This window comes from Petaurus breviceps, unplaced genomic scaffold (assembly GCF_028583685.1).
Source record: "Petaurus breviceps papuanus isolate PSGF00001 unplaced genomic scaffold, PetGlider_PUasm1.0 47, whole genome shotgun sequence".
Classification (NCBI taxonomy): Eukaryota; Metazoa; Chordata; class Mammalia; order Diprotodontia; family Petauridae; genus Petaurus; species Petaurus breviceps.
In genome coordinates this window covers 1748196-1760957 of record NW_027186349.1, presented here as the reverse complement: position 1 = coordinate 1760957, position 12762 = coordinate 1748196, and the positions used below count along the sequence as shown (strand labels likewise).

Below are 12762 nucleotides of genomic sequence, written 5' to 3'. Positions count from 1 at the left end.
AACACAACATACTTTTGGGGAATCTAGGTGGATTGTCATTGACATCAGTGAGAGTGATGTTCACTGTAGTGGTTCCTGCTAGTCCTCCCAGCTGTCCTCCCATGTCCTTGGCTTGGATGAGTACTTGATATTGTTCTTTGACCTCCCTGTCCATATTTGGCAAGGCTGTTCTAATTACACCTTCAAGGAAAAAAACAAAACATACATATCACAAAAATTAAATTCCATAAAATACAGTATTTGTTTCTTTCTCTTTGTTGTGGCAGGGGAAGCAGGCAATCTAGTGGAACTAGCAAAGAAAGTCTGAGTTTTTTATTTCTTTTTTAATGCTTCTTTGGCATATTTTACCTCATCCATAACATAATACCACAGTCTCTTGAATACTTTCCTCTCACACATCTTCTCAATATTTCACAAATTGTTCAAAATTGTCAACACTAAAATTGCTCTCTCTATACTCACGGCAATCATGTTTTTATTGTTGATCCCATAAGAAGGCATTCTAGACACAGGTGATAATATTATAATGCCATCATCATTCTTTCGATAGATCAGTACATGTTGCCCCTCAGTTTCAGTCTGAGAAGGATCCAAGGTCAACCTTGCACAAAATTCTTCTCTGTATCTTACAGATTCAAAACAAGTTTTCAGGCTATTTTTTCTTTTGTATGTAGGACTGTAGTAGTGTTATCTTTATATTAATTAATGAATATTAAATAATTTGGGTGATATTAACAATCATGACCAAATGACAAGTGTTTATTAAGCACTTACACACTTTTTATTAGGCACTAGGAATATAAAGACAAATGAAATGGGAGTTTGTCCTTCTAGAGCTTAGACTGTATCTGGAAAGACAACACCAACATGTTTAATTATACACAAATAAATACAAGGCATTGAATTTTTTCTTGGGTAGTTCAGGAGGCTGCAGCCTTATTAAAACATTAGCAAAAGAAGGAATCAAGAGAGGCCACATATACAAGGCAACACTTGAGTTGAGCTGAGCCTTGAAAGAAAGAGAGAATTCAGAGTGGCTAAAGTAAGATAGAGAACAACATTCTAGTCCCTTGAATAATAACAAGATGTAGGTCAGGTAAAGAATATATAATAAGGCTAAAAAGGAAAATTGGGGCTATGCTGAGCTTTGAGCAACAGGACTTTGTCATTGACATCAGAGGTACCCCAAAAAGAATACATTACAAACATTGAAAATACACACCTTTTCCCTTTTAGGAACTGTTTAGCTTTCTGATATTCAACTCTAGTAATGCATCAATACTAAGCACATAAGCACTCTGTGCTTATCCGTCCACATCTGGTCTTTGGCAAGAAGCATATCAAGTGTCTTTGCCTTAGTAAAAAGGTTTCTTCTTATTGCTGGAAAGTCTTTTGGTGCAGACTAAATCCTACATACCTGAAACTTTGTTTCTCAAGAATATCTCCTGCATTACTAATTCCTTCTACTTAACCTCCCCAACTTTGGAATTTTTGCCTACCTAAATTGATAACTCCCTCCTAGTTTTATCTCACTCCTCTGATTTTCATCTCTGATCCATCTTACATTAACTGTGAGCCTATCTCATTTATCAGAAGGAAAATGCTCTTCCCTCCTGTCTTCCTTTCATCCTACTTTAAATTGTTATTCAAACAAATAAACCTTGTATTTATTTGCAGATAATTAAACATATAGATTTTTCTACTACTACTGCTGCTGTTGTTGCTGCTGCTGCTACCACTGCTACTACTACTACTACTACTACTACTACTACTACTACTACTACCACTATTACTACAACTAGCGCCACTGCTACTACTACTGCTGCTACTGCTGCTATTGCTGCTGCTACACCTTCTTGGTAACTAAAATGTATACAACACATATTATATGGCAGGCACTGTGCTATGTACTTTACAATGTCTCAGTTGATCCTTACAACAATCCTGGTGGATAGATGCTATTTATCTTAAAGAAACTGAGACAAAGAAAGGTTAAGTGACTTGCCCAAGGTCACAGAGCTAGTAAATCTCTGATTTAATATATTAATAAATTCATTTCCTCCAGACTCTAGGAGCAACAGTCTATCTATTATGCTACCTAGTTGTCTTCAAGTATTTATATAATATATATGCACACACATACACACACACATACACACATGTATATTGCATATATACTTACATTTATTTTGCTGATAGGGAAATTGATTCAAAAACAAATTTTCCAATTTGTATATATCAAGTTCATTTCACTACACTATACAATGAGCTATAATCCAGTCCACTTCTCTACCTTTTTAATTCAATATTCTCAAGCATTTTAAATAGAATTCAGGAAAAATTAAAAAGTACATGGAATATCATATTTGCTTCTTTAGCTAAATTCAAGTATTTTACAGTATTCTATTTTTCTGAAGAAATAATTTTGCTACAGAAATAATTATTTCACACGATGATGATGATAGCTAACATTTATATTGCCTACTTCCACCATTTCAGGTACTGTGCTAAGTGCCCTACAATTATTATCTCATTTGATCCTTACCACCACAATCCTGGGAGGCAGATGTTATTATTAACCTCATCTAACAGATGAGGAAACTGAGGCAAACAGAGGTTAAATATCTCACCCAGTGTTCCACAGCTAGTAATTCTCTGAGGAAGGATTTGAAATCAGGTCTTTTTGATTACTATAGTTTTGCATATTTTCTGAATTCTATCTAATCTAATTTTCATTGCAACTAACATACCTTCTTGCCTAGATGTCTGTAATAGCCTCTTAAATGGTCTTCCAACAATCCAAACATGACCCTATTTCAAACCTTTCTCTTCTCTGATTCCTACCACTGCTTGAATAATCATCTGAATCGGCAACTTTAATCATGCCACTCCTCTGCTTAGATGTTTCTAGTAGTTCCTTAATTCCTTCCAAATAAAGAACAAATCCCTGATTCTGCTATTAATGTCCTTGATAGTTCATCTGCAAAATAATTTTTTAACCTTATCTCATGTTCTTTCCTTTCAAATACTCTACATTCTTGGTAAGCAATACTCTCCTTTATTCCCCATTCTTGTCCTTATTCCTCTATTTCTATAACTTTGCTGGCATGATTCTTCATAACTAAAATGGACTCTCTTCACCCTACTTATTTAAGTCCCTTTCTTTCCTTCAAGGCCTAACTCAAGTGGCCTAATTCATGAAGCCTTCATTGTTATTATCTTTCCCATCCAATTAAAAATGTTCCCTCCCAAACACTGAACACAGTAATAGCAACTTTGTACAATGATCAACTATGAACGACTTAGCTATTCTCAAATACAAGGATCCAAGACAATTCTAAAGAATTTCAGATAGAAAATGCTATCCACATCCAAAGAAACTGAGACAAGAGAGGTTAACTGACTTGCCCAAGGTCACAAAGGCAGTAAATGTCTGGGGTCAATTTAAATTCAGTTCCTCCAGACTGTAGTGGCAATACTCTATCTACCGTGCCATCTATTTGTCCTCAAGTATTTATATAAATATATAAGTACACACACATATTGCAAATATGCTTATATATATTTTGCTGATAGGGAAATTAATTAAAAAACAATTTTTTGCTCTCTAAAATGACGAAAGAACTGATGGAGCTTGAATTCAAATTGAAGCATACTATTTTCACTTTATTTTTTGTGTGCTTTTTTTTGGTCTGTTTCTTCTTTCACAACATGACTAATATGGAAATATGTTTTAAATGATTGCACATATATAATCTATATCAAACTGTTTACTGTCTTAAGAAAGGGGGAGGTGAGAGCTGGAGAAAGAAAACTTGAAACTTATTATTTTAATGAATGTTAAAATTTCTTTTTATATGAAAATGGAAAAAAGAAAATAGTATAAAAAAAGAAAAAAGAAAAGCTCCAATAACTATGACCCAATGAAATAGAAAATGGAAAAAAAAAGTTCTTTCCCTCCTCAAATTTTTCCTAAGACTTTGCCAACTTCCCCCCTTTGCACTTCTCTCCCTGTCCTTTATATCATTGGTATTTGTGCATGTATACATACATACATATGTATACACGTAAACACATGCATTTATATACACACATACACACACAAGGGCTATATAATGCATATCTTTATATCCTTGGTCCTAGCATAGAATGAGTGCTTAATAAATATTTATTTCATAAATGAATGGATGGGGTGGCGAGGTGGTACAGTGAATAGAGCACCGGCCCTGGAGTCAGGAGGACCTGAGTTCAAACACTTAGCACAAAACACTTAACACAAAACACTCAGACACTTAACACAAAAAAAACTAGCTGTGTGACCTTGGGCAAGTCACTTAGCCCCACTTGCCCTCCAAAAAAAAAGCGATAAATAAATGAATGGATGAATAATGTATTTATTTAAACTTTGTTGAAATTGCCTGTTGAGAATCTGCTTATGGTAAATAGCACTACAAAACCTAGTGCATTTTCTTTCTTGCCTTTGTCATTGGTACATGACCCCATTCTGCTATTTTGAACCCTACTTCTTATGATACAGTTATTGGAGGACTTAATAAATAAGAGTTCAAGAAATTGAATACGTTACCAGTTTCAAAATAAGGAAAGAATCCTAAACAAAACTTCAGTGACTGATGACTCAATTTAGGAACAAAATCCATTTTCTGTGAGGAAACACCTTTTCTTGTATAATCGGTAGTTTGTCAGTTGCACTCACAATTCAACCAAGATTGTACTTTTTTAAAGGGTGTGACCCTGTAATATAAAACTACTCATTGGGGGATGAAGTGTAGAAAGTAGATCAGAAAAAAAAAAACAGATGACTACTTATATTTTTAGTTTGATTCAAATCTCCTGTGTTTGGGTTCCAATAGGTCTGTCCTAACACAATAAGAAAAAAATAAAATAAAACTTTGAATTCTATGGAAGAAAATTATGATTTCTTGATAATCAATTAGTATTAAGTAAATATTAATTTTGTGTCAGCATTGTGATATGTACCAGCCATACAAGAAACAAAACAAACAAACAACACCCCCCCCCCCAAATGGGGAAGAAGCAAAAGAAGACTGCCTTATATTTCAACATATAGAGAGACTAAGTATATAGTGGAAAGAACCCTAGGCTAGGGATCAGAAGACTACTGAATCATCGATTTAGGGGTAGAAGAGATCTCAAAGCCCATCAAATCCAACTGAAATTTTTGAGAAAAGAAGCCAGGAGCACTACTAGGATATTACGAGATTTGTCCAAATTCGTACAGGTTCGTACGGCAAGCATCAGAGGCAGAATCTGAGCCTCCATTTTGAATCCAGAGTTATACTCTTTCCAGTATGCTACGGCTGCTGCGGTTTAAATCTATGCTCTGCCGCTCAGGAGCTTTCCTTTAACCCTTCTGTACCTCAGTTTCCTCCTCTGTAGAATAAAGATTACAATTAATTCACATACCTAAGTTTAATAATCTTATTCAGAAGACCAAATGAGACAATTCGGGTGAAAGTGTTTTGTTAATTGCAGTGTACTGTGTAAATGTGAGTTATTATTGGTATTAATTATCATTCACAATCTTAATTGCCCAATACTAAATGATATCATGTGAGTTTCATCTATGTGTGTAATTACACGGTCTTGTGCAATAAACCGGAAGGTCAAGGAACTTTTTCTACTAAATGCCAGTAGTTTTTCAGTGCTTATTTTGAGCCTAAGGAATTTTCTACAACCATACTAATTGGAAGACAAGCAAGAAAGATGAAAATATAAAGTGACCCTTTCTCTGTGACTAGTTTAGCATCCAAAATTCTGTAAGAGCTCTAGATCAGAAAGTTTTACCCTTCAGGATAATAAACTCCTGTTATTTTGTTGCTAAGAAAGGAATGCTTCCTCAGCATGCACTCTTTTACCTTATTTGAGGAGAAAATTAAAGGATTGGAACAAACTGTCTACATATGACAGTAGTTTCTATGGGTACCTCTGATCTTATTTCTAGTTAGAGATTATCATTTTGTCCCTGGAAGAATACCTGTGGGGGAACATTGTCTGCTTGGTCTTATGTTCTACGCAGGAGAGTTATGAGTGAATAGAGAGCTATTCAATTCCCATGAGGAGATAAGAAGGTTATACATTCCTTTGCTCCCTCACAACAGTAGGGCTTTTCTATGAGTGCTGTCTTTCTAATTGTAGGTCAGGATTGGATTCACAGGAATGGGGGTGGAAGACGTGTGAAATCTACATATACTCACATGAATGGACATGCAAGCACACACACACAGAGGAAAGCTCACATATACATTTTTTTTTAAATTGAGAGTATTAAAGGATTTTTTTTGATACTTGCATTATTTGAATGATCAGTACATTTATTAGTACTCTTAGTCTTAAATTAAAAAAAAAATACAGACTAGCTGTTTACTGGAAATATCTTTTTCATCCTATTAATTCCTAGGAGCTCCGCTTATTCACTCTAAGCATACCAGTGTCATGATCTTTCATGTAAGCCTTGCAGTTTGGTGTCTGGTTTACTAGTCAATTTCCTGTTTGGGGAAAAGAGATAATAATGACAATACATTTTATCAGGAGGTCTAGGACAAGTCAAGGTTTGAATTTATATAAGATGTATTCAAGGATCAACATCTAATTTCTTTTCAGCACTCAAGGGATACTTGATTCACACACACACGCAAAAATCAAGTTATTACTAGTTGGAGAAATATCTCTTTGAACAGTATTGCTTGCTTCTACTGCTGCCAATTATCTGAAGAGTTCATAAATATCCTGCTTAATGTATTAACTCATCATGTTGTACTTAGGACCTACCAATCCTAGGAGAATTATTATTTTTTTAAAGAAATGCCACTTGGTAAAAGGACTACAAGGGCATTTTCTACTCCTAATAAGGAAGATGGGATTTAAATCAGAAGGTTGCTCTGCATGTATAGACTTACTACCTTCTTTGGTAACTATAAGAAGAAGGGCTTGGGTATAAAGTCAGTTGACTCAGGGAGAAGGAAGCAGGAAACTCTCTTTATTATTATATATATATACTATTCAAGCCCTTAGGTATATTGTTCTGAATTTCATGATAATGGCTGGTAGTGATATGGAAATTTTAAGTTTGCAGACAGAAAAGAAAATGCATTATTTAAACATTCCACATTAGACAGCATGTGTAGACAGGGCTCTGTGCCTAAATACTCAGTATATTGATTTTTTGTTTTTTGTTTTGTTTTTGCTTTTTGGAGGGGGGAAGGCAGGGCAATTGAGGTTAAATGACTTACCCAAGGTCACACAGCAAAATAAATGTTAAGTGTCTGAGGTCAAATTTGAATTCAGGCCCTCCTAACTCCAGGGCCAGTGCTCTATTCACTATGCCATCTAGGTGCCCTAGATTGTTTACAAGATTCAAACCACATATACATTTACCTCCTAGGATCATGGACCTTATCAGCCATTTCATTCAATCCTTCATTTACAGATGAAAAAACTAAGGTCTGGAACAGCTAAGTGATTCATCCAGCTTCACAAAGGTAGTATTTGTGCCCATGTTTTCTGAGTTCAAATTTAGTGTTCTTTCCACTATACCAAGATGTTTCAATTCGCTTAGGAAGGGCCCAACCTTATGTATTGATAGAATAGGTGGTTAGTTCCATGGAGTGAACTGAGGGGCAATGACAAAGGAACCCTTCTCCTGAATATTTCCCCAAGTCCCTATTAAGTTAGCTGAAATTTCACTGTTCAAAAGAGATTAACTCTCCAAAATGTCTTCTATGAAAATGTATCTCTAGGGGGTCCTAACATTAAAGCTATTATAAATTATTTAAACCAAAGTATGAATTAATTTATCAATCTACAAGCATTTCTTAAAAACCTAACATGTGGCAGGCACATGTTTACATGACTGACAGTAAGTACATAGAACAGGCACTACAATTTAAGAGGAGTGATTTTTAAGGGATGGAAGACTAGGCAATTGATGTGGCTAAAGGCCACAGTATAATTTAACCATCTTTCGCCTAAGGTCAAATGAAGGGTCTCTAAGAACACTGGCTCCCCCGGAGGCAGGGAAATGGAATGAGTTAGGATGTCTATATGAGCAAAGGAAATGAGCAGAGAATGAGGTAGTGTGAGGAAGCTAAGTACAACCAACTAATCAAAAGTATTTATTAAGCACCTGCTATATAAGTCACTGCACTAAGCAGTGGCGACAAAAGCGCAAAAAATGAAACATTGCCTACACACAGTTTCATATATCTCCACATTTTCATTAAGCCAAATATGGAATCACTCTATGATAACAGTGTACAGCATCAAAAGGTTAGAAAGAATCTCAGAGTTTATATATAAATACAACACACTAATTTTAGAGAAGTGGCTGGAAATGACTGAGGTGCAATTTTAACATAGAGATTCTAATGACTCTAGATGCATTTTCTTGCCACTGCATCACTGAACATATAGGTTAAATAATATTACCAGAATGGTCATTAACGTCAGGCCACACCTTTCTACATGGTTCCCTTTTAATATAGACATATTAGCAGAATTTGAATCTGAAATATATTAGTTTTACTTATATAGAATATAATATAGAATAAACTTTTTGTTGACATTTAGTCATATTTTTAAAGATATTTATAAACAAATTTAGGTGTTTCAATTTCATTATTTACACTTAGCAAATCTCAACACTTGAGAATAAGTTATCATTTCAGTTAATACTTGAAAAAAAATAGCTACTATCATGTCTACACATACACACACATGCATACAAACAAAAACATAAACACTACAACTAATAAACTAAAAGAACTCAATTCTCCAGTTGTTTTTTCCAAGAATATTATTTTGAGGATCAAGGTTTTTGTTTTTGTGATTATTTTAAATACTTGTCAAATAGTTCACATGAATCAGCAGCAGAATTACAGATAATTCATGGGTGCTATTTATACTTACAGCCAACATATTCCAAAATTTCTTATTCTTAGGGGAGGCTAGGTGGCTCACTGAGTAGAACACTGGCCCTGGAGTCAGGAGGACCTGAGTTCAAATCCGGCCTCAGACATTTAACACAAATACTAGCCATGTGACCTTAGGCAAGTCACTTAACCCCAATTGCCCTTCAAAAAGCAAAAAAAAAAAGGGAAAAATAATTCCTATTCTTCTTACTCTCTCACTATCCAAAAACTTTTTCTTTTCTTAACAACTTGACCAAACAATTAGGTATCTCCCAACACTCCTATAGATCTTCCTGGTCTATTGAAATAACTGTACCTTTGAAGGATATGATTCAGGTTTTTCTTTTCATATAGAAAAAGGTAATCTTGATCAATATTTGGTATTTATAACAAGCAGCTATTAGGCAAGATCACATATGCTCAAAATTTTTAAATAGACAATGTTTAATTTTGGGGCATTCTTTCCTTTCTTAGTTTTCCCACAACCATCCAGACAACTATATGGATCACAGGTCTATAGAACCTTATTCTCCTTTTATCTGATAAAATTATGTCATTATAGCCTCTTTATAATATTTTAATTTTAACAGGGGGCTCCTGAAGTTGATTAAGCCTTCAAAACTAGTAATAGTAATTCTCCAGCAAGGATTCTTAACCTGGGGTCTTTGAACGCACATACATGCACACACAGAGATATAGACAAAAACACATACACACACATATATAATTTTATAACTATTTCAATATAATTTATTTCCTTTGTAATCATGTATTTTGCATTTTAAATTATGCATTTAAAAATATTATTCTGAGAAGGTCTGAGAAAGTCTTCACTAGATTGCCAAAGGGTCCATCACACACACACACACACACACACACACACACACTAAGGATGTCTGTTCTAGTGATTGAATTTCAGACATTTTGAATGGAAGTGGGTGAGATAGTTGGTCTGTTCAGTGAACCACATAGGCAGCCAAATATTATCCCTATTTATAAATTCAGACTTGTTACAGAGATAAGTTAGAAGACAAGACTTACATAAATCCAAAGGTCAATCTCTTACTCAGGATATGAGTTGTCTGTGTCATCTGTGTCACAGGGTTGATAGAAAAAATTGTAATAAATATAACCCATGGCATATTAGTATTGGTCTCACATGTACAAAATTCATCTCAAGGCCTTCTCTTTGGCTTATGCCTCCACTCAGAGTTCCCCTGGGAACATCTGAATTTTGCTGACTCCTAGCTTTTCCCAAAAGACCCTTAGCTCTCATACAAGCACCAAACTAACAAGGCATAAAACATTGGAATTTATTACACACTACAAAAAATACAGAAAAGATACATTCCCTAGTCCATAGTAAAAAGAACTTTTATTTCTAATGAATTCCACACTTTCTACAGAATTAATACATTCACCCAGGCTTAACAGTGTCACCTTGAGGTTGAGTTTTCACCCTTAACTCCCACCTACCAAATAGGGAAAAAATGCTGGATATTTGACCTCAAAGCCACATACCTACAAAGTCTGTTTGTAAAGGACACAGTTCAGGTGTTCTCTTTCATAGAGTGATTAAGTTTAATTAATCCTTAGTTCTGGTCAATCTGTCTGGTGATCCCTGCCACTGCAGACTCTTTTCAGCCTTTGACACATTATAGGTCTATGTTTCATTACCCCTTCTGTCTCCCCCTCTGACCCCTACATAGCTCAAAATCACCACTGCCTCCCTCTTATGAAGGTCTTCTCACTCCACTGCCACCACTAGTCAGTCACTATTTTCTACTTCTCCTTCCTCAGCAAAGTGTTAACAACTCTTAGAAAAAATAGCCAGACTCATTTCTAGCTATTTCTTTTAGTCAGCCTTACAATACTAACTGTCAGAAATTAGTTGACAGCAGGGGCTATTTTTGACTAACATATAGTAAGTACTTTATAAATACCTGTTATTTGACCAAAAGGGGCCACTCAGGCAGTTGTGAAGTTGTAATTGTCATTGCCAATAGGTCCCACTCCTCACTAACTGAAAGCAACTTAATCCTATTCATTATTTCACCATCTTAAAGTTTAATGTGCCTCACCTGTACCCTACACATAGGTCAGCACCTTCTGCTAAGTCACTTGGAGGCTAGAAAACAACAGCAACAATAACAAAAACCAAACTTCTTCCAATTGGCTGTCCCTAATAGGAACCCAAAGGGACAAAAGCTCATACCCACTGATGTTGTCAGACATGGTCAACATCTCCTGCTAAGTTATTTGGAAGGTGAGGAAAAACCTCCTCCCATTCCCTAATAGGAACCCTGTCATAATAGCAAAGGCTTACATCCCTACAGGTAATCAGCCATTGAAGTATCTGGGCATTATCTGTCCTTAGACATGAGTGGCAGTAGGTACAACGAATCTTGGACATGTGTGAATCCTTCATAAAGGAAAACCCTCCACCTAAACTTTTTTGTTGTTCTTTCCAGGTGCATTATATATAATGCACACATTAAAACTCATTGGGGGCTGGAAATATATTAAAATAGCATAATTTTCAGCTATAAGAGTCTGAGATATTTCTTTTGTAAAATTCATGTTAGATTATTCAGACAAATTAACAAGGTCTTTGTTGCATGTTTGTGAAATAACTAGTTGATTCCCTCAACTGAATCAACTGTGTGTTTAATTGATTTTTTAGAAGGTCAAGCTGTTTATTATATCAGGGCAACTAGGTGGTACAGTGGCTAGAGTTCTGGGCCTGGATTCAGGAAGACTCTTCTTCCTGAGTTCAAATCTGGGCTCAGACACTTACTAGCTGTGTGACTCTGGGCAAATCACTTTACCTTGTTTGCCTCAGTTCCTGTTCTATAAAATGAGATGGAGAAGGAAATGGCACACACCAGTATCTCTGCTAAGAAAAGCCCAAAAGTGGTCCTACAGAGTCAGTCACAACTGAAAAATGACTTACTTATCATGTAAGAAAAAAAAAATAAACTAACCACATCTGGATTGATTTTCTTCAACTGTTAATTGTTGATGGCAGGATGGAAAGAATAGTTACAGAATAACCCATGGTAAGACATTTAGCCCTTGGGGGTTCAGTTTCTTCATCTGTAAAATAAGGGATTTTACTTGATAGTCTCTAGAGGTCTCTCCCAGCTCTAAGTTGTATGAACTTGTATATTCTCTTTTTAATTTGTTAAAATTAAAAAAAAACTAAACTAAACATAGTTAGCTATAAGCATTACCATCCTGAAATATGAAGTCCAAATAATAGACTGATGTACTAAATTCTAAATATTCAAGCAAAGTCTAATTCACTGGAAAAGGTTTATTCCTATGTTCTTTGGATTAATTCAAATGCACATGAGGCATATAATTGAGTGATAATTCTATGAAAATGGTTCAATGTTGGCATTTTAATAAGGTAGCCCACCGGTAATTTTCAAATATTCCAGTTAAAAAGGGATATCCATTACTTCTAAGATTTTTAGTTAGGTCTCTATGCTTGCATTGCCTAAATTAAAAGATACAATTTTTAAAAAAGCTTTCCATGTTGACTTGTGTTAAAAAGGCTAACTATTTTTGTAAAAATAACAGTTCATCATTGAAGATACCATATTTGGTCATTCTCATTTCAAGTGAATACTGAATATTTTTGTCTATTTGTAAAGATAAAATAGTTCAGAGAAACTTTTAAATTTTGCTTTAATATTTAAATATTGCTTTATTCCAGAAATTTTTAGAATATATTTTATATTCAGAAGTGTGACTGAAAACTTACTTGAGCTATTAGTATTCTCTGTGTATATTGTGTAATAGGAGAAAA

The 12762-nt window shown here is 34.9% G+C and overlaps 1 protein-coding gene across 1 annotated transcript in view; it reads right to left on the bottom strand.

The window, feature by feature from the left end:
• CDH12 (cadherin 12) overlaps window positions 1-12762 on the bottom strand; it is a 1453320-nt gene that overhangs the window by 132329 nt on the left and 1308229 nt on the right. Inside the window, exon 7 of the mRNA XM_069101402.1 lies at window positions 13-180. Coding sequence (XP_068957503.1) covers window positions 13-180 — 168 coding nt within the window. The remainder of the gene's footprint in view (window positions 1-12; window positions 181-12762) is intronic.